Source organism: Hetaerina americana, unplaced genomic scaffold (genome assembly GCF_022747635.1).
Source record: "Hetaerina americana unplaced genomic scaffold, ioHetAmer1.1.p SCAF_7, whole genome shotgun sequence".
Taxonomy (NCBI): domain Eukaryota; kingdom Metazoa; phylum Arthropoda; class Insecta; order Odonata; family Calopterygidae; genus Hetaerina; species Hetaerina americana.
This window is the reverse complement of record NW_027287316.1, coordinates 4,596,400-4,619,928: the sequence shown is the minus strand read 5'-3', so window position 1 is coordinate 4,619,928 and position 23,529 is coordinate 4,596,400. Positions and strand designations below refer to the sequence as shown.

Sequence of the window (23,529 nt, the reverse complement as noted above, 5' to 3'; positions counted from 1 at the left end):
CTCCTACTTTATTTAAATATTAAGTTTTTTTAGTTTTCTTTTGTAGCTACCCTCGGGGAACAATCAAAATGTGAACGCATAGCTGGCAAATATTTTTGACAGGTTAAATGCCACATTAAACTTGACTGTCTCCCGAAACATCCAAGCTTAAGGATGACAACTCTTCTTTGCTGAGATTTTTATTCCACAACTCGCTGACAGTTGGCAGCTTGACACATACTTCCACATGTTGCCCGTCCCTTTCATATCCACAGCAACACAACACAGAAACAGCATTGCTAGCACTTGAGGAAATGAAGACAATGGGACTCGCTGTTCAGAGACATTGCGAATCACAAAGGTGCAGAACACATCCCATGCAAACTTCACTTCCCTTTGAGTCAAACGTAAAACAAGCAAAGGAGTGATGGGGAAATAGAATTTTACTCCAATCAAACGCAGGGTAATTGTCAATTGGAAAAATGACTTCTTAGGTAATCTGTAAAATACCTTTATTTTCTTCTTTATACATAAAAATATATGTTTGCGGAACATTCTTGAATGGATGAGTATCCTTGGAAGGGAAGGTTGAAGCGCTAACATAACACAGAAACAATTTGGCAGTCTGGAAAATAACTGTACTTCATTTCCGTGGACATATGATGCCATGGGTGACATGATAATTTTTACAGCAGCCGTTAAATATTACGGATGAGTCCAGTCAGAGAAGCATGTCATTTCAACGAGTGACTCTGCAATGAGAGGGCAATGGAATGTAATAAAACTGTCACCCCTTCTTCTCAAAGACGTCTTAGCAATAACAACCAATAAATACAAAATCTAGCAAAACATCCATTCCCAGTGCTCCATAATAGATTACAATAATTGTTTGGGCTCCAATTGATTTGATTTGCCACAAAAATTTGAATAGCAAAATGAAATGAGTTCACTTTGCAGTAGTTCTGGTATATTCTCATCAATTTTGCAAAGGATATAAAAAAATTATGCAATAAATCAAAACAAAATCATTTACTTGAATATTCAGAATCATAAAAGAGATAAGGAAATGGGAAGAGGGGGTAGAGTATGGCCACATAAATACTGTGGAGCACAAAAATAAAGTATATACTAGGAAAAATAAATGAACTTCCTTTGCTAGCAGTTCTAGCGTTTTCTTTAGTGAAAACAAGGAAATGCCTTTAAATTACATATACAGACGGACAAACAAAAGGCCTGCATTGAAGAACAGGAAGTACTTTTTTAAATGTTGCATCACTAATAGTGCTCATAGCACATGCTTGCTGTATGTATTATGGCACAATACTGTGGTTGCCTCTCTCCATCCAAATAATAAAACTTCACAAAAATGAAGAAAATGGCATTCACAGTAACTGATAATTTAAAAATTTATAAAGGAACATTGATCAAGCTTCTTCAAGTTTCGTTACCCTTCAAAAATGCAAATTGTTGGTGCAGAATCATATCTAAAGAGAGGAATATTATACAACTGCATACACAGTTTGCCTATGGCTTGTATTTTTCATTTTACTCCCTCCAATGAAAGCATTACTATGTCTTCTCTGCAAAATTTAATGAAGCCATGCCGTTGTGACGATTCAGTCATCTTTCCTATTGAGCAGAATTTTTATTACCAACACTAACTGGTGTTTTCTTCACGGTATAGATACAGACAAGAGATGAAATTACAGTTCCATAATGCCCAATTTCACCTAGGTGAAATAGGACCATGTGGGACCCAACAAAATTCTAGAACACGCCCTTGTTTGTCTCCATATACTTCTATTTCCATCCAACATCCTTATTCTACACATGCCCCTTCCTCACTTGCCAACTATTCACCCATCTCTGTCTTCAATATCCCAAGGCCATTCAGTATACATTGCATCCACTTTTTGCTTCTCCTCAGGATTCCTCCCCACAATTCCCTCTCCTCCCCCAATGCCATGACGAGGACTTCTTCATTGTTTTCTTTCAGACTTCCTGCGTGGATACATATCTGTGTACGCAACAGGAATCCACTAATACATGGGAGAAACAAAGGAAGGGTCAAAAGTGGTGATCTAAAGATGACCTGGCTGCAAAGAAGGCAAAAGCAGTCGACTCAGCCAACAAGGTGATGGCCATGGTTTATTGGGATGCAAGTGGAATTATCTACATTTTACTTGCAATAAGGGTAGAAGATAAATTTAGAGCATTATGTATCTTTATTGCACTGGCTGAGTAAAGATCTCACGAAAAAAGTCCTCGTATTGCAAAGAAAAACATCTTCTCTCAAGACAATGCACAGGTTCACATCTACACAGTTTCAATTGTGGAATTAAAGTTTGAATTATTTTGACACCCACCACATTTAACCCCCCATGACTTTTTTACTTACTAACTTGAAACAAATGCCCTGAAAAGTAATGAATCCAAATAACTTGGGAGATGGAGGGTCCTCAGGAATATTATAGAGAAGGACATATCAGGTGAGCAAGAAACTAACAGGGGAGGCAATGTCAGGATGAGGCAAAATATGTTGGAAGACTGCAATAAAATGGAGAGTCAAGACATTCTTTCGAAGAATAACACATGGGGCTCTGGTGGAGAGTTTGACTAACAGGAAATGAGCAAAATAAAAGCAAGTTTTTAAAAGGTAAGAGAAACACAAGCGAGGGCATGGAGGGAGGCGAAGCTTGTCTGGTGGCTTTCAGCTCAGGCAGGATTCAGCTCCCGTCACGTGGTTTTCAATCATCAGGTTGCCAATTGAAGCAGCCAAAAGAGAGAGTGAACAAGAATAACAAGTGGAAACTAAATCTGTAAACCAAAAATGGCGATCTACTTTTGAACAGACCTGCTGAGAATGAAATAAAACGAGTGACAGCACAGCGAAAGAACTGAGTTTCAGCAAACCAAAGGATGAGCCCCGTACAATGTAACTTCGCTTAATGAGCACTTCACATAGCAAATAATTTGCATAGTGACCAAAAATATCATGCACACAAAAGACTCACTTTACGAGCGACTTTTTGCATAACGTGTGATGAGGAGAGGGGAGTTCCCAGTTTCATTACGTGCCTGCTATATGGATATGCGTTTAGCACTCGTCCCACCAGTATCTTAGGGTCAGTAGTGGTCACACATTTTCCCAAGATTTTGTTCAGACATATTATTAGTGATATTTTTGTGCAGAGTTTCATAATATGTTGTGCATAGCTGTGAAAATGTTCCCAAAGAAAAAGAATGAAAATCATTTTGAATTCCAAAGGAAGAGAGAATAATTCTGAAGATACCAACTTCAGAGGAAACTAAGACAGAGGAATACCTCTTCAAGATTGCCACATCAGGAATTGGTTAACGATTGGTTGCGGTCAACTGTTTTAAAAAGAAGTTATGTGGAATCACCAAGCATCCAAAATTTATTACTGAATCCTGTTCATCAGGGCAAAACATATTGTAATTTAATGTAATTTCATCAGGGATGATGTTCAGTGAGGAATAATAACCATTAAATGAAAACAAAATCAAGAAATGAGTTGAAATTGTGATAAAGGACTAAATAGTTCCAAATACAGCTTTCGTAATAGACCAGTTTTAATGCTGCTCCCAATGTGAGTACTTTTATCAAAGGAGTATTAGCATTATTTCACGATCTCAAGCTCCCAAGTATCTGTGGTAATACCATTTGCATATTTGTCTTTGTTCTTGTGGTTATCACAATAAATAATTATGTATTGCATAAGGGTAAGTTTCATAAATACCACCTTCCATTTAAAGAGAGTATTTAACCTACCTTTCATTAGGGAAGCAGCAACGTGACGTCCTCATTCTGCCACAATCAAAGCATCAGCCATCATCTTGTGGGATCTTTGCACGTGATACACCACTCGAGGCTTGCTGGAGAAGCTCTTGTCACACACTCTGCACTGGAACTTCTTGGTGAGTGCCGTCGAGTGGAGCTTGGCCGAGTGCTGCCTGAGTGAGTGACGAGAGGCAAAGGCCTTCCCACAATCCTCGCACACAAACGGACGCTCGCCTGTGTGCCGGCTTCGGCTGTGGTTGGCCAGGCTCGAGGCAGACTCAAACTCCTCCCCACACTCGCCGCAGCCCAAGGGCTTCCTCTTGCTGTGGGACTTGAGCACGTGTCGCCTGAAGGCCAGTGCGTCTGCATAGGTCTTGCCACACACCGAGCACAGGAACGGCTTGAGGGCCGAGTGCGTCCGCTTGTGGCGTGCCATCATATGCTTGGAGCGGCAGCGCAGGCCACAGTGCTCGCACTCAAACGGCTTGTAATCCGAGTGGACCACTATGTGGGCGTTGAGATCATTCAGGCTCTTGAACCTGAGCAAAGCAATGAACAATATTTACCTCTCTCAACTCAAGTAATTAACATCGTTGGTTGTTGATTGGATTACTTCATTGAATTCATTAGACTTTAGTGCTCACTGAATTCATAAATAAGAGAACCATAGTTTCTTTTCTCAGTATACAAGTATACTTGTAAAATCCATGAACACAGTAATCAACAAGAAGGTAGCATGGTGGGGGGGGGGGCAGTTCCTTTCTCTGTGCCGCCAATGGTTTCCTGGGATAATCCTGGTACCCGTAAAATCACATAGTTTGGGTCGAGCTGCAGGTACCCAGAGAGGCCAGCCCTGGAATCGAACCCGGGCCCTCTGGTCAGTAGTCCAACGCTCTACCCTGGACTACCACAGCCTTTCCTTTCTCAGTACGACCACCTTAATTGTTCTCATTGAACATGCAACCTGTTTCCCATGCATTTATGACTGGTCTTCTTACCCACGAACCTCCCCAATTGATTGGCCATGTGGCTGCATTCACTCAACCCAAAAATAACAAAAGAGATCCTCTCCTAAGATGTCCTCCATGGTGCACCGAGAGTGCCCTATTGATTTCGTATAGCATTATTAATATGGTCCCTCGGGTAACCTACAGTCACACTTTCAGTTATCACAGTTAACCTTTAGTTATCACAAATTTTGGTATTCACAAGCCACATTCACACCCATAACTTCCTACTCTTAAGCCATCACAAAGCAAACATTGTATCACAACTGAAACCGGCAATATGTCAAAGACCCTAAGAGCAATGGGTGAAAACTCTTTACATCAACGATATTCTCTTCATAAGAAACAGTTTAGGTATCCGATAAGGAGATCCAAAATAGAATATAACACTGAACGGTTAGGAAAGCATCGAAAATCATTAAGAGTGACATAATCCCCACATTAATCCTGATGCCATCATATATTAATGGCAGCAATGGAGGCATCACAACTGATTTTACCAAAATACCTGATGCATTAAATATTTCATTTCTATCACTACAAAACACACCCTAACCCAGTTCAAAGGAGATTATTAAGTTCCAAATAAGATCAAGCAAGACAATGTACATCAATCCTTGCCGTAAAAAGTAAGCTACACCCCTATCTTGGGAAGGTATAAGTGAAAAAGACTCCCCCAAAATACATGGAGTACCAGGAGGTAAGGTTCTCAGAGAACCACAAAATTTTATCCCTTTTGACCCTTTTACTTTCCCTGGTAAATCAATCTCTCTCTGATGGTGAGTATCCTGATGCTCTGAAGGTGGCCAAGGTTGCCCAAGTTTAAAAAAATAAAGATGACAAGAACACCTAGAGTAATTATGAGCCTATATCAATTATTCCTCAGTTTTGAAGAGAGTTTTGAGTATGCCTACTCTCAAAGACAATTATCATGAAAGCATTAACCTTTTACCTGGGTATTCAGTTTGGATTCCAAAAAGGAAAGTCAACAGAAGAAGCTCTCTTCCATGCTGTTATACTGATGCACTTATGATGTTTGTATCATAAAGGAAATAAACTTCAAAAACAAACATCTCTATCCCCTCCCTGCTTGCATAACACCCTCCCCTCCATCACAGTTTTCAGAATGAAATCAACCATCAGAATGCTCTGCATCCATTTCTCCAGCCTCCTTTGAATTCCTCACAACCATCCTTTCTCTCCTCCCCAACCTTGACGAGCACGGCTAGCAATGTTTCATTTGCTACTCATCCATTTAATCTTTTCCAATTAGTTGCAGAAGCTTTATCTTCCAAATGAGACAAATGATTTTAATGCAGTTAAATTATATCTTATAGAATGTTTCTTTAAGCATTTATTACTTGGCATCGAATTAAAGATTGAAGGGACTTTTAGAAAATATAAGGAAATTGCAAGCTCTTCACACTCAAAAGTAGACAGAAAAAGAAGACGAAAGAGGAAAAATGCAGATGAAAAAAGACCATCAATGTCATGGGCTGAGTTTAAGACAATATTCATGAACCTTCATGAGGAGGAGCCTACCAGAAATGACACTCCTGCAGTATTATGAAAGGAATGGGAAATGAAAAACGAACTCTTTGGGATCATCACAAAATGACATGAGGAAGGAATAAAAAGGCACCGCTCTTCACTGAGCAAAACAATCACCTCACTGGAATAAGGCCATGGATGCTAAAGCATACTTTCATAGTTCTGCTCAACATTTCACACAATCTAATGAGGTGGATGGAGGAACAAGACCTGGACAAAGACTAGTTCTCTCTTCCATCCCACCGCCAAATATTTCTTCCAAACATTTTATCCAGCAAGCATCTCATTGGTTGAAATGCAAAGTACACAGTCCAAAGCAAAATGAGTCCCCATGCGGTCATCCCTGCGCTCACCTTTTGCCGCAGTAGAGGCACGGGAGCGGCCTTGAGCTCTCATGCTCCTTGGCATGCTCCCTCAACTGGTCCTGGCACTCAAAGGTGTGCCCACACTCCCGGCACCTTGCCTCCCCGCCGCTCTCCGCCAGCCTCACCTCCACAAAGTCCATCACCGTGCAACCACCAACGCCACCGCCCTCCTCCCCCTCTGAAGCAATGCCTCCCTCCTCCCTCCCTGCTCCACAGCCCTCCTGCCAAGATTCAAACAGCCAAGTTCAAACAGATGCGGGCACAGGCCACGGCATGCCAGCGTGCCAACAGCTCCTTCCAGCCACTCCTCCACTCTAGCGATAGGCCAACACCGCTTCCTCTCCTCACCCGTGCGTCGTCTCCACCACCACAAATGAATCCTAAACTATATGTTTCATTTCAACAAAGGCCATTTCTAGATCATGAAGGGAAATGGAATCAACTGCACAGCATATTGTTTGATTTTAAATTCAGAGGATATTGAAAATGATTCTCATCAGTAAAGGCAGTGATAGAGGGAAGCACCAACAAATAACGGAAATTGATGGACAAACAAAAGATATAATTTTACAGAATGTTATGACCATATTTACAACAATGGACTATATAGAATCACCCATTTGTAATGATTATTCAGCCCTCTTCTCCGTTTAATCAAGTTATATTTGTCTGCTGTTCATTCTTGACAAACAATCCATCCATTACAAGAATAAATAAAATTAGAATGGCAGTTGGTGAAGCCAGTTTCATGAATTTCCACTCAAAGTGTATGAAGGGGGATCTTGCGCACATCTGGTTATTTTGAATTCACACGTTACCAGTGCGAAGAGGCAGATCTCTTCCTTTCCCTGCCCATCAGCCGTTTGCCAGAGAGATCTGAAAATGACAGTTTGGGTTTAGCTAGGAGTGTTATCCAGGGCGTCTCTCTGGTCAGCCACACCACCCCAAAAACTAACCATGTAAATATTCAGTTAAACGAGTTTTCTAAAATCAAATTTACTCATAGATAGATGACAATAATCAGATATTTATTGGCACAATGGGTCATAGGGCAAACATAAGAAGACAAGTCTGATATCAACATTTACTAGCACATTAAATGGCACACCAAAATCATTGGCTGGCTGTGAACTGACCTTGAGAGTTGCAAAGCCCTCGGAGTCCATGACAATCGATCGAGGGCATTGATCCTCCTCCCCTTGGCATTCCGCTCCTGCCATCGAATGTCCCTCGCCTGATTCTTGGGCAGCACACTCCTATAAGGGGTTGCAGAATGAAAATGACCTCAGCATGATTACAGGGTCGCTGCATCTTTTTAATCCTCAAATGACTAATTTTTTTCAGGGCTTCAGTTCCCAAACATTCAATATTTGGAAAGAAAAAATTTCACAGAGTTCACTCAAATACTTTGGCATACACATAAATGGCACTTTTTAGCAATGTGTATGCATTGGATGAATATATAGTCAACCCTGACAATTCCCTATCATGAATTGTACAAAAATCCTATTTATAATGATGCTTAGTCATTATAGACCAAGCATTCCTCTCCAGATGGTGTGAAGATGAGTAATTTATGAGTTTAATTTATGGTCAAACACCTGATCTCACCTCGAATGAATCGATATATGTGATCATGCACCACTGAAACAATATTTTCATTCCCATATTGATTAGGTCATATAGCAACAGTCGCCACAACTTGCCATCTCAATTACTGGAAGCATACTGCATATAGCACAATGGCCTAAATTTTAACACTTTTATTAAACTAATAAAATGCATTTTGATCACTTGTACACTATTTAGGAGTATAGTGGAACCGTACTTTTGAAGGGCCCAAAACTTACATTATCCTTGAATGTAGATATTTCTTAATGGTCCAGAGACTCCTTAATGCATTCAAAACCTTCAATTTACATTCCTTGATACCCAGATTTGATTTAAAATCTCACCATTCACAGAGACAAGCCAATTTCCATCTATTTCCCATATTTTGGTCATTAATTTAAGGTTTAGCGTTTATATTAGGTAAACACCATTTTCTATGCCCGATGTGGGAAGAAATACTTGACAGTAGGTATTTTCCTGGTGGATTGGCTGGTGCATATAGGTAGAGGTCCTATCTGTTCTACTCAGCAGGCCTACAAGACACTTGCTGATTTTAAGGGCACATTTCGGAGAAAAAATACGTGCATTTTAAGGGCTGGGACAGTCGGTAAATGGGAAAAATGAGAATATCCTATGCAATGTGATTTAATTTCAGTCATTAAAACGTGAAATTATCGACCGTGAAGTGAAACAAGTGTTTGAAAATTAATAAATGTAAAATATAAAATTACATTCCATACGGAAAACAATACGTTACGTACAAGGTATTTTCAAAGAAAATTATGTATACATTGCTTAGGATTATGGATCATGTTCACCTTTTCTTATATCATGGAATGAAGCAACCAGGAATGCAAACTCAATTTGTAAAAGCAAAAAGAATCGAAATAATCATTAATTATTTATTATATGTTCCTAATTCCTTTACACTAGAAAGCTGTCAACAGGCGTTTGTTTTCGGTGATGATTCAAAATATGGTATAAATTCAACTCAGAATGATCATGAAATAAATTTAAGGCACCCATCGCTACTGCCACTGGGTGATACTTTGCACACATGGTATGATGTAAAAGTTTCCTCTGACCAGGAACAACTCACTTAGCCTGCTGTTTTTACTAAACACTTCTTGAAAGCTCATGGAACTTCTTAATGTTAAACAATCGGGGTTTAATTTTCAAATCACAACTCACATTTTTGTAAAATAGCAGTGTGAGACAGCTTTTCATTGCCATGTGGTGGGGCAATGCATTCTCTTCTACTGTTTTTAGCACAAATAGAGGTTTGCTTTGGCATGTTCTTTATGATGAAAACCGTCTCGCCACAATTACAAACATTTTGTGGCAGGTAACCCTCAGAATCTACGAGCTTTTCAAGTCACCAATGAAATTCTCTGCTGCCTTTGACTCAGAGCTTGCTGCCTCACAATACCCATCCTTCTCGTTAATTTCTGGAACCACGCATGGCTCCCCTTTGATTCTTAATTAGCCGTTGATGAAACTGACATCTTATTCATGAGTTCAACAAAAATCACTTTCCCCTTCTCAGGTATTATATTCTCATTAATGGTGTTGCATGCAACTGCTTTTCGTTTATGCATACGCGAAGCAACCTTTCAACATCAATGAGAATACATAACCATTGCGTTAGATACCATTACCACTCAATTTGATGCATCTATCTCCTTAGTCTTGTCTGTGTTCTAGAAGAAAAGGCTAATCATTGATGTCGATAGATGGTTGATGTTTGTACTAGATCAGCCACACTTACACCTGGCTCCCAGTTTTCAATTATTTTAATTTTTATTGCTACTGATAATTATATTCTCTCATGGCTCTTCTCATGGATTTTTCTTTGGGCTCAATTTTAAAACCATGCACAAAATATCATTGAACTTTGCACGAAAAAGTCACTTAAAATATTTGAACACAAGTTTGGAAAAGACAAACAATAGAATTGCTAGAGACAAACTGCAGTAGCAGGCGTGCAATGAATCCGAGAATCACCCTCCGCCATCACTCATTACGTGAAAAGTTGCTCGTTAAGTGAGTGGTTTTTGGGACCAATATGTTTGTTCATTATGCGAATTAGTTGCAGTGCTCAGTGAAGAAAGGTTCCACTGTGCTGAAATTAAATTGAAATTAAATTTAAAATACTTCGCCTTTCCACATAAACCACTTTTATTACGACCTAGGTTTCGTTATGTTATAACATCATCAGGTTGTACTATACCATAACGAAACCTACGGTTGTTATACCATAACGAAACCTAGGTCGTAATAAAAGTGGTTTATGTGGAAAGGCGAAGTATTTTAAATTTAATTTCAATAAGAAGAATTTCCACCGAGTGACGCCAGAAACTGTTTCATTCGTTCCACTATGAATTTTAATACCCACACATTCTTATTTTTTCCCTTTTGACTTCCTAGGTTTTTTGAAGGGGGAGGTAGCAGCATGGCTTCACTATAGATGAGATATTACACGCATGGATATCGCATAAGCACTTCATAAAGAATAGTTAAATGGCCACGATTTATTTCAAATCCAAAGAAAAAGAATTATGAAACATCAAACCCACCACTTACTTGTGAGCTGATGACAGGATTCCCATGATTACTAAATTGAAGTCTTTTTAGCTCTCTCTCAAAACTCTCTCTGTCTTTCATGCATTGGTCTTTGAACTTTTTGAATTCCAACAATTTAAGGATACAACTTCGGCATGCCTGCTGGGGGTAGCCATCTGCATTGGAAACCTGAAAGAAGGGAAAATATAATGCTAAGCTATTTGAACGTTATGAACACTTCCAAATGCTAGAGAACAGCATGTATGTTTATCCAAACTCATCTATTGGTATCATTCCTCTGAGAAATCAGGTAGAAAACATTTATGGGTATCAATACTGGAATTTGTACTAATGATTTCCAATTACCCCCATGCTTATATTTAGAAATGAGTTTATGTTCATTTGGCGACAATTAAACGTTTTTATATGCAATGGCATATCAATGCCGATGCTGGAAGAGCATGTTTCTCCTATTTTCTAAAATTTCCCTCTGGTGTTTCAGTTCATCATATAGTGAGTCATCTGTTCTTTGACCTGCCGCTGAGGAGTCTGTCTTAGCCAAGGTGGTCAGGAATACAGCGGTGACCGAGTGCATTCTTTTCAACCCTTAGGACCCCACAATATTCCAGAAGTTGATCATCATAATTCTGTGGGAGGAATATTCTGTAGCATATGGACTTTAGCCCCTAAAAACTCGTGGTAGTGATAAAATACTAATACTACCACTATTTGCAGGCAGAAGCAGGCATATGAAAATGCTTGATAACATCAGGCAATGATAAAAAGAATGATGATGAAGGAAAATTTGATCATCTAGCTGGACTGAGATGGTGACATAGCATTGAAAGAAGCAATTCTAATATTTGAGAAAAGAGGCCTCAAAAACTGTTTAGATTGGTATGAGAGGCATTTGACAAGCAGTGAACCTCGAAAAAAATGATATGTCACATGCTTCTAGTTTTTCTCCAGGGGAAATGAGGGGATTGTCTGGAGAACCTTGACCAATAGATTACCTAGAGTAGTCAAAGAGAAGTAATATGAGCACCCATGAGTAGGGGGGAGGATTAAACTGACGATGAAAGTATTGACTGGGGAGCTGCGAGTGAAATCAATCTCCTGATACAGAAGATGACTTGCCGTGATGAGGTTTGTAGTCAATAATAAGCTCTCCATACATAAATAATACTCCCAATAGGAGAAACAAATATTTTGCTAAATTATCTGATTCTAGAAGATGATTTGCTACTGCAGTCATATGGCTCTTTTATCCTCACTTTAATTACAAGAATATTAATGTACTCCCAAGTTGCTCTGAAGGATGAAAGATTAAAAATGAGGGTTACTCAGAAAATAAAGATAAAAAATTATAAATGCGTAAAAATCATTAGCATTCAGAGCTTATTTTTTAACCTCTATGGCATGCTTTTAATTATATTTCTATATTTTCCAAACCAATATTGGCATAAACATAGAAATTTGTGATATATCCTTTACATGCTCACGTTAAAATGTTAAATAATTTGTTGCTAAAAAATATGCATTATTAAATCTCTTGGATCTAGAAGCCTAATTTAGAAACATTAAAGAACTGACACTGAGTACAGCACTCAGAGCAGAAAGATGCATAATGTCCAACTTTAATTTATCTACAATAAACAATAATTTTTTTTACGAGTATAACAAAACAATGGACTTTGGTTGAATTTGGTGATTAGAGACAAACAAGGATAAATCATGCAATAAGAAAATGTTGTAAAGGCCACAACAAATATTCTCCCTGTTCCTTAGCGACATTGTTTCTTTATTCCGTGAATATATCTCATCCACTGGGCTTGCACTTTTTGTTTCATGCTCTCCATGACAACAGAATTTAAGGATGCAGGAATTTCACTTGCAAAAATAAGACAAGGATATGAATCTGATTCTCTCAATGGCTGGCCAAAATGTTAAACCGATTAAGCTACTGAGATATCCTCTCATGGAATCTTCTGCAGTTCTTTCAGGAGTTAGGGGAAATTCATTACAAAAAGTCATCCTTACTACTACAACTCAACTAGAGGCCTTACTGGGATAAATAGGAAAGATGTCTTCCAAGGATCTTTAATTGTGTTAAGTGCAACATCCAATTTTACAATAGCAATTAAAACTATCATACTTATAATACTGGAACCTCTAAAAACCTGCACCAATCATTTGTATGAATTGAAAATGCAGCACTGGGGCCTAAAAATATTGGCCTCATTATTTTTAATAAGTTACCTGAAAATGTGTGGAATCTCAATAAAATTTTGCTATTTAAAGAAAACCGTGAATACCTGTTAAAACATTTTTTTACTCTGTTGATGAATATCTGCAATTTTATAATTTTCTTTGATGTCTCCTATATTTGTTCAACAAATTCTTGTACAAAATCAATCATTTGATTTGAATTCTTCCAGAAAATAAACTGTGGTTGTGATATTACACCCATGCTTTAGATGGTGAAATAACAAAGGATTAATTATTTTAAAAGTCATCGCATGAAAATACAGGTATATAATCTCATTACCTTCAACTTTATTAATAAAAAGTTTACCAAGAACCAAATAAATATTTCTATGCAATCCATATCTATAGTGCATCTACCACTATATTTACTGCAAAGGCTTACCTGGAAATGTAATAAATCCTCTATTGCATCCTTAATCGCAAACCCATACATATTTTGTCCTTCAAAAATGTTCACAAATTCCTTGCGAGTCTGAAAACACAGTCGACACAAGTTGTACCTGTAGTGCGAATCAATTGGACCAATGGGATCTCCGACTCTCCGCTCCCGACTCAACGCTGAAAGTGCCCTCACTTCCCCAAAATGCCCCACTCGTGGCGATCTGCATGGGGGGCCAGGAGGATGGGGGACTTCTCCCCTCCCTAGTGAAACCCCTTTAATTCTCTGTCGGGATGCTGGAGTGCTGTGGGTTGTGGGTGCAGGGGGAGTTGCAGCACCCCTGGTGCATGGTGCCTCCCCCCTAGAGTCCACACCCCCCCACCTGGCACCCACAGCATCATCTGACTGCACAGAGGAGAAGCTGAGGGGGAACAGATCCGTGAACAGCAGGTGCTCTTCCCTTGGCGGAGAATCACCAACGCTGTGAGCACCCTCAGATTGCTCTGGTCTCTGACTTTGGGCATCGGTGGCTGGTGCCAACGTCGTTGGCCCATCATGGGAGCTCCTGAAAGAGTCGGCTCACTTTTAAGGCTGAATTTGAATAGGGGAGACTAGCTTGATGATTTCACTCCATTAAAGAGTTTGCTGCTGTGAATAAAACTGGAAGGGAGTTCACACCAGGTGGCCAGCTTTGGATGCCACTCATTACAACTGTAGAGTCCAAACCATTAAAGTAGTGGAATGTTAATGTCAATTATTTTCCAAGACACTTTTAGAGCAATTAACCTAAAAAATTTATGCTGTCAGATGCATACATAAAATAAACGTTGCACATACAATATTAAGATGTACTGCATAAAAGCTACAAACTGACTGACACCAATTCCTTGGCACTTCAAATTGAGCTAGGGAATAACTGATTGTAGCAATTTTTCACTTGATAAAATTTTATCAAGTGGAAAAGCGCTATGATCAGTTATTCAGTATGTTCGACTACCACCACATCACGCCTGAAACTACTCAATTTGTTGAGCTAGGGACTTGAAATTATAAGGGTACGTTCCTATGCAATAAATGACTGTACAAAAACCTCAAAGAAGTGACCTCGCCTCGGGCACAGAAACCATTCCATTAGCCAACAAAAAAACTGGAAGAAATGTAAATTGTCCATGCAGATCGATTTCTGCTCACTTATTAAAATACGAAATAATTGCCATTGGGCTTCAACAAAAATTAGGATCAAAGATTAAATATTCTTACTGCATTCATTTTTCAGGGTGTCTTGGTCTAAAATTTGATTTAATCCATTTTCTACATGAAATTTTGATGATTTTCTTTGATATTTCATGGTTGGAATCCATGGCTATGTAATTTTTCCAGACAATGTATTCTCCTGTAATTTAATGGGAACAGGGAACTTTAAATGGCTTAAAATAATTTTTTTTCCTTTTTTCAATCTACATGATATTCTATATTGTTTTCTGATAAACTATAATAGTTTTCATCCATCTAGTATAATGAGATACAAATAACATTAGCTTAGAGAGTGTTGAGTTTCACTTTAAGGGGCTTGTAGCATTTGTGGCTTTATTTGGCCACTTGATAACACCATGAAGATGGAAGGGAGCATTTTAACCATCATTTTAATTCAACTTTTCCCACTGAAAGCGATATTAACTTTTTCACTTTGTCCAATTCCATCTGAAATCAGATACAGTGAATATTACTTTAAAGTTTTAAGGCTAATTTTCACAAGTGGTTTTACCTGGATGGATGGCTGGGGTCACTTGACCCCAAACTTGTTTTCACACCATATCTTTACATTCCTCAGAGGCTGGCTGTTGATGAGATGATGCTTGAGCATTTTTAATGCATTCTCTGGTCAATTGTGAACCGGAAAAACATAGATGCTAGCTCTTATTAATTACCATACAAAGGTTATTTATTTCTTAACACATGATTCAAATGATGTCCGAATGTTGTTGAGGATGCAGATATTAGAAAATATTAAGCATAGATGAAGTATATAAATTTTAAGGTGGCATGGAAATATAGTAAAAACTAAGGAAAGCAGTAAGAAAGGCACACATATTAAAGAATGAAAGTAGAGATGTGTTATGGGCACCTTGGTCCAGAACATAAATAGGGAAAAGAAGAAGGCAAAGGAAAAATTTCTTATCAATGAAATTTTAAAAGACAATGCAAAATCTAAAGATACATGAGAACGAGGAAAGACAACAGGGAACCCGGAACATATGAAAAACTAATGATAATGGCATTATAACCGACACTGTAGAAATAGCATATACTTTCAACTCTTATGTTACGGCTGTTTTTCGGGGAATAGAAAACAAAAAGCAAAATAAGGCTTGCCTAAATAGCTCAGAAAGGACAGAGAACTTCATCAGGGTCATAGCACAAAACAGCTCACTCCCGTAGAGAAATGTTATTATTGCGGGGGGCTCGTATTTTGTGAAAAAAATAAGGAAGATGAGGAAAAGTTGGAGGGGCCGGACAATATATCAAATGACATTCTAAAACTGAGGGATACCTTAATATCTTTATACCTGAGTCATCCATTCAAAGTAACTTTAAATAATGATTGGAACAAACCAAACATTATACCAATTTTCAAGAAAGGGGATAAAACAATAGCCAACAATTATAGACCAGTAAGCATAACATCAGTTGTTTGGAAAATAATGGAAAAAAGAATCGCTGACTACATTCGGGAATGGTGGGCAAGAGATAGATGGCTATTCAAGTAGGTGTGTAGTTTTGAGGGGAGGCGACCGACAGCTAAGGTCATTTGCGCCATAGGGGAAGGACAGGAAAGGATGAAGGGTGGAGAGAAACCCGGCGTCGGCATTAGCCTACTCTTTACGAAAGGCGCCAAGGGGTCCGCGGCTTAACGTCCCATCCGACGGACGGCGTACTCACTCAAAGTGCCCTCCACAAAGCACCGCAAGTAGGGATCGAGATACCTCTGAAAAATATTCAACACCGCCGGGATTTGAACCCGCGCCCTCAGGGTGAGAAGCCAGTACGTTAGCCCCCGCACCATCTCGATCCCCGGCTATTCAAACCCCAACATGAGTTTAGAATGGGATACTTCGGTGAAACGCAGCTTTTGGGATTAAGCCAGTACATCGGTGGCACAATAGATGAAGGAAAGTGTTGATGCAGTAATCATTGATTTTTCGGTAGCTTTTCAGCGAGTGCCTCACAATATTGTTGTTACAGTTAGAGTCGTTACCATTGGATTTGAGGGTAAAGAAATGGATACAAATTTTCAAACAGGCAGAATTCAAAAAGTTAAAATAGGGGATGCAAAAGATGCAAACGTTATAGCAAGAGTTCCACAAGGCAATATTCTGGGGCCATTACTCTTCCTAATTTACGTAAACGATCTACTGAACAATTTACAATCCCAAATAAGACTCTTTGCTGATGATTGCATTATATACATATGGGTAGAGCATGCAAATGACCTCCTAATACAACAAAATGATATTGATCACCTAGGTGACTGGTTTACAAATAATAATATGGGCATTAATGCTAGTAAGAGTAAGCATATACATTTTTCAAATGAAAAGAATACACAAAAGGATATTTACACCTTCTTTGGAGAAAGAATCTCATATACTTAACTAGGGACCTTGGGTGGGGAGTCCAAATAGATAATTTGACACATAAGAAAACCTGGGATGCAGTTTTTTCTGCAAAAACTGTAGAAACCAAGTTTTATGCATTCTACAGCAAATTTCTATTTTACTTTGATATAGCCTATCCTAATCTGCAAATTAAAGTCAAGCCAAAGCCGATACGTAAAAAATGGTGAAATTCGTCTGATGTCGATTCATCTTGAAGAAATGGCTGTGGTCTGTAAATCCTCGATGTGCAAGGAAACTGTAGTTCAATTTAAAATCTTGAAAAAATTATACCGCAAAATGCTTAATGATGCTAAAAAGTCGTGTAACAACTATAGACTTGATCAGGCATAAAATAAGACTAAGGCCATATGGGAAATAATTAATGAAGCCAAGGGAGCAGGAAAACAACGAGTCAAACTCAATATCAATGACCCCAAAGGCCATCCTATCTCCAACTACAGCATCCTAGCAAATAGTTTCAATGAATTTTTCTCCAAAACAAGTGCCCCCCTAAATCCAGCTCACCCATTGGAGCCAAGCTTTACCAGCTCTTGCAAATCCTTATTTCTTTACCCCTGCACAGACATAGAATTGAAAAATATTTTTCAGAATCTACGAAATAAATTTAGTTCAGGGTTGGATGAGATTCCCAGCCCAGTTCTTAAACGCTCATTTCATCTGATCAGGACACCTCTATTACATATTATAAATGAATCCCTGCTGCAAGGAATATTCCCACCTCCTTTGAAAGTTGCAAAAGTTATCCCGCTCTATAAAAAGAAAAGTAGCCTCCACGAAATGAATTCTTATCGCCCAATATCTCTCCAAAATCAGTTTAGCAAAATATTTGAGAAAGTGTTTCTCAATCGCCTCATCCCATACGTTGAATCTGAGAAGATTCTGTCAAAATTTCAGCATGGTTTTCGGCAGAATAGGTCCACCAAATCTGCTACTTATCAGGCAATAGATAATATATTGACAGCTCTTGATTGCAAGTTAGAATCTGTAGGAATGTTCTTTGATTTTTCTGATGCATTTGGCTCAGTAAATCACAATTTACTATTGCAAAAAATGCATAAATATGGCATTAGGGGCAATGCACATGACTGGTTAGTCTCATCTTCAGGGCCGTCAGTAGCACGTGGTTTTGCTCAATGATGGAAAAAAAATTCATCTTTCCTGGTAAAGTTGTATGCCAAGGTGTCCCACAGGGTTCAGTTCTGGGTCCTAGCCAGTTTCTCCTCGACATTAATGACTTACCTGAGAATATAAGAACCAACGAAAGGGATGATCCACTCTTATTTGCAGACGATACCAGTATCATACTCACTGCCTCTACAGTCCAAAGTTTAACAAACAATGCTAAACAAACCGTTCAACATCTGAACTCATGGTGTAGCAGGAATCAGCTGAATTTAAATGTGGAAAAGTCCCAACTACTTTACTTTGCTAATAAAAACAAAAACATGGCCACTTTTGCAATTGAATCAAGTGGAAAACCAATTCCCCAAGTGCCCCATGCAAAATTCCTAGGAATAGTTCTAGACGGGCGGTTGTCCTGGTGGGAGCATATATGTCACCTGGGCAAAAAACTGAATACCATTTGCTTCCTTATTAGAAGCATCAGGTTTACCGTAACAATGGATGTCCTCATGTCAATATATTATGCAAATATCTACTCCTGTATAGTATATAGTATCCTTTTCTGGGGTTCTTCTCCGCTTGCAGACACAATATTTAAAATTCAAAAGCGAGCCGTACGCCTAATTGTCAAAGCAGAGCATAATGCTCCTTGTCGTCCATTATTCCATAAATTAAACATTTTACCTTTGCCATGTATTTATATCTATGTATTACTGGTGTAAACCTTTGTAAACCTTTCAATGTATGACACAAATTGTGGTATTCACCACTATTGGACCAGGTCTAAAAATGATCTGCACCGAACTTACGTAAGAACTGGAACTACCGCACTAGGCCCTAAATCTATGGGTCTCCTTATGTTTAATAAGCTAAATGAGGACCTGAAATCCAGCAAAAACATTTATCTATTTAAAAGGAAATTGAGAGCTTTTCTTCAAAGGAATTTGTTCTATTAGGAATTTCATGGAACATGAAACTTAGAATAGGCATATGTATTTACATTGTGTATTATTGTATATATTGACGTGTCATATACTATGTGTACAATTTTTTTGTATGATGCAGGCTCTGGACAAATAAAATTATTATTATTATTATTAAGGCATTTAAAATACTGCATTGGGTAGTGAAAAATTTAAAAGGAAGTAGCACAGCCACAAAAGAAAAAGCATATAAGGTATTGGTTAGCCCTATCCTAGAATACTCGCCCATAGTATGGGATCCATATGAGGTGGGACGTATCAAAAAGATAGAAAAAGTTCAAAGAAAGGCAGCAAGATATGTACTCAAAAGGTACAAAAGAACAGAGTGTCACAGAAATGTTGAATATACTACAATGGGAGAGTTAGAAAAATAGAAGAAAAAGGGGTAAGTTAGGCGTGATGTATAGAATTGTTAAAAATAACGAAGCCCGGGGAGATTTATGGAAAGGGATAGAAAAGCCTAACTTTAAGGGAAAAAATGACCACAGTTTAAAAATAAAAATAAGTGCAAGAAACAAATAACAAAAAATACTCATTAGTTCAATAGTTTCAGCCTCAACTTTGTGGAAGTTCATTTTAATAAATGAAAAGTGGTGGATTGGAACAAAGTGTTTCTTCCAAAGAAACTGCGGGAGATGCCGCAACAGTAACTTTTAACGGAGTCATCCGCTAAAAATTGTTACATTAAAGTGTTTCTTTTTCATTTATTAAAAATACTCATCTTTAAACAGAACTTTAGTTGATGTAATGTGAAGTGATTTGATGAGCATGAGAAGTTGTTTTGTAAAAGTGAATGATGTGTAAACGGCTCGTAATTTTGAACAGTATATGAAATTGAAGAGTGAGTGATTATGGATGGAGTATGGCGATGGACGGAGTGTTGTACGTATGGTGTAAACCTAGCCAGTGTGTGATGGTAAAGGTGCAGTTGGTAATCTGAAATTGTCATTGTATATAAGAGCATTTTGCCTCATTTATGTTCTTCCTGCATATGTATTGTAAGAGTTGACAACTACCAGACTATATTCTTAGATATAAATTCTTAGACAAATAAATAGTGGGGATTATCACAGCAATAGTAATAAAGTGATAAACAGCAAGGAGATATTGAACAAAAAAGCAGGAAGATGTACCATAGAGAAAATAAGAAATAGAATACTATTAGTAAGATTAAAAGCTGAGCCAATTAACTTCATCATTAATCAGGTCTACATACCGACAAGTAACAATAGGGAGAAAGAAATACACAGGTTATATGATCAATTAAAGGAAATAACTGCATGGGTCCAGGGGAGGAAATAGTTGATAGTTATGGGGGTTTGAAATAGTAAGGAAAGGGAGAGATGGGAGTGAGGTGAGGTACTGCAGCTTCGGGACAAAGATAAACCATTGGGAGAAAGCAATAGAGGTCAGTACGAGACGAAGTTCAATCATTATAAACACCTAATGTATACACCAGAGTAGGTGTACCAAAGGAAACCATGGATTGCTGACGAGATGATAAAAAAGATAAATGAAAGAATAATGTATGCAAAAACAAAATGAGGAGGTACAAAGAGGAGAATAATAATTTGAGATGGCACACTATAAAGGCAAATAAGTATATCGGAAGCCACAGTACGAGGAGATCGAGAGTTCACTGAGGTTGGGTGCCCTGTATGGTGCCCCATCAGGAAGTAAGAAGGGAAACTTTGAGCTCATATCCCAACTATTGACTTTCGTTCCTGCTTCAATTCCTCTTAAACCACTTCCTCCGCATTGAAGATAATCGGCGATTATACGAAACTTTTTCTCTATTCTCCAACCGCTAGTCTATTGTTGGTGGAGTTAGGTACTTAGAAAACGCTTATTTCACACAACTTTAATATTAGGGACCTTTTCTATCAAACCAGGGCGTTTCACATCAATGTTAAAAGTATGGGTAAAATTGAAGTTTCCGTTTAGTTTACTCATGAGCCTCTAGCTTTTCTCATATGTATTGTATGATATCAGGAAGACTTTGGGCACAGGAAGTGATAGGATGCTTATGAATTCAATGAGTTGATGCTTACTTCGGGGATGTTGACATTGTAAAATCCGCATGACTTTCTTTTGCTGGAATGTTCAACGGCCCCAAAGATTTCTCGAAATCTTCTCTGGTGATCGAGGGCATTGCTCCCCTTATCAGGAGGAAGCGATACTTGTCCTTGAATTGTCTCGAGTCGAAATGCCTTGCACACAAGTATCTATTTTTCAACCATTTGTTACATGGTCCGATCGGCAACTGTGCAATCTCCGCCCATTTCAAATACCTGCGAAAATATGAACCCACACGGTATTCTTCCTCGAACTCTCACAGAGATTTTATTACAACACTCATTGATTAAATGAAAATGCAGCTCTCGGACGCTAGGAGATGTCCTTTACTTTTAATCTGATCTAAGGTTAATCATCGGTAATACATGATATGTCATCCGACCTCAGAATTCTTACCTTGATTCTACAGTGGGAAACCTAAAGAGCTTGTGTTCGTCCGAAGAAGGGCAACCTGCTGCACAAGTAACGTGCTTTAGATAATATAACGCCATTTCTCATTTTTATCAAAAAGAAATGAAATATGGGCCCAAGTTTGATATCCCAGTTAATGTTTACAACTGAGAATCAGGAGGTTTAAAAAAAAATGAATTCTGTCTAGCGCAAACTGCAGGACATCCGGCTGCTACGAACATATTCATCCATGACAATTAATTAAGAGTACGGCTGGGGTTGATTCTTCCCATAATGTATATTTATCCATGCAGTGGCTACGGAGAGATGAAACCATGCAGCGTATATAAATCCATTCATATCATGTTAGTATGTGGCAGGCGATTATTTTAATCTCTTCTAAGGGAAGGATTCACCTGGGCTTCGAAAGATGAAATGAAACATACTCATAATGAAACCTGTTTTAAGATACCGCTGTGCAGCCAAAAGAAAGGTGGCCGTTACGGAGGTGACCGCTGAATTTATAAGAAGTCGTAAATTTTTGAGTGAGGAGTAGCAATGGGATGGTCGATTAATAATTATAAGAGGCAGGACCATTACCGTTTTATTCAATTTACTAATGAACTAAAGGAATAATATTTTATAGTCATTTGTTAAAAATTCATGAATTTTTCTTACATGGAAACGGGTCAATTATTTATCAATTTCTCTAACTTATCGGAGGTTCTCTCTCCAAATGTCTGTACTAACAAACTGCATCCGGCGGTTAGTAAACTTTGGTGTACAGTACCTGCATATTTCGCGCTGTTTGCGCCAGAAAGAATTCATTTTTTACTTAACCCCTAACTTCCCTGCCGTTTTTGATTAGTGCATTACGGTGCTTGATTTGGAAGACGATTAGGAAATCAACCTGTCAAGTGAGCTTAGCTCACGACTGGTAGTCGGCCGGCGAAACTAAAGATTTTTCAGCGATGCCAACGTACACATTTTAGCACGAAGTAACGGGGTATATCTCCTGAACCAGTGCATTAATATCTCAATATTGAACATAATAAACTAGTACTCCCTGTAATCACTAGCAATCGCAACACCGTATGCTAATTGCGTAGTATATGATACGCGGCCCTTAGAATATAACTAAACTGACATTAGCCCAAGCGGACAGTCCTCTTTTATAGCGAAAGTGAAAAGTTTTAGACAAAATCTTCTAAATAATGACTTTTTTCTCGAAATTTAGCAGACTAACAAAGAATTTCTTCCTCTATCTGCAGGTATACGCTTACCTAATGCTCATTGCTTAGTTTAGGATCCACGGCTACTATTCTTCACGAGAGTAGTCCTTTCTACAAAAAATCAGAAAGTACTAGACAATATCTCTTAAAATAGAATATTTTTTTCTTGAAAATTACCGCCAACATTTGGCACTTCTTCCACTATCAGCAGGTACACGGTTACCTAATGATCATTGCCTTGTTTATGAACCAGCCCCCCCCCCCCCAACAGTGGCCACGACACGACACAGAACTTTTTCCTTGTTAAAGTATATCTCAGCGGATTATCCAAGTATGGGAAAATACCTTCTAAAATAGAACATTTTTCTCTTGAAATTTAGCTTGAATGCTTGGCACTTCTTCCTCTTTCAGCTGGAATACGCTTACCCTGCGCTCATTGCCTAGATTACGATCCAGGGCCCCCTATTCCTAACGAGATTGACCTTTTCAAATAAATCATAAAGTACTAGACAATACCTCCTAATC

General features: G+C 38.4%; 1 protein-coding gene across 1 annotated transcript; it reads right to left on the bottom strand.

Annotated features, from left to right (window-relative positions):
• Window positions 1–443: 443 nt before the first annotated feature.
• On the bottom strand, window positions 444–22,559 carry LOC139696501 (uncharacterized). The gene is made up of 8 exons (XM_071595289.1): window positions 21,779–22,559; window positions 21,358–21,597; window positions 13,528–14,089; window positions 10,899–11,066; window positions 7,841–7,960; window positions 6,693–6,925; window positions 3,773–4,320; window positions 444–731 (listed from the first exon to the last, which is right to left on the bottom strand). Exons 1-7 carry the CDS (start codon window positions 21,871–21,873, stop codon window positions 3,804–3,806), a joined length of 1,935 nt encoding a protein of 644 aa, XP_071451390.1. The 5' UTR covers window positions 21,874–22,559; the 3' UTR covers window positions 444–731; window positions 3,773–3,803.
• Window positions 22,560–23,529: the final 970 nt, after the last annotated feature.

What these genes read in the sequence shown, in the direction of transcription:
- LOC139696501 (XM_071595289.1), bottom strand. Translation starts at nt 21,873, where the DNA reads ATGGCGTTATATTATCTAAAGCACGTTACTTGTGCAGCAGGTTGCCCT. An exon ending in AGGGCTTTGCAACTCTCAAG is followed by an intron (nt 6,926 to 7,840) that starts GTCAGTTCACAG and finishes GAATCTTGGCAG; the next exon opens with GAGGGCTGTGGAGCAGGGAG. An exon ending in TGCCTCTACTGCGGCAAAAG is followed by an intron (nt 4,321 to 6,692) that starts GTGAGCGCAGGG and finishes TGCTTTGCTCAG; the next exon opens with GTTCAAGAGCCTGAATGATC.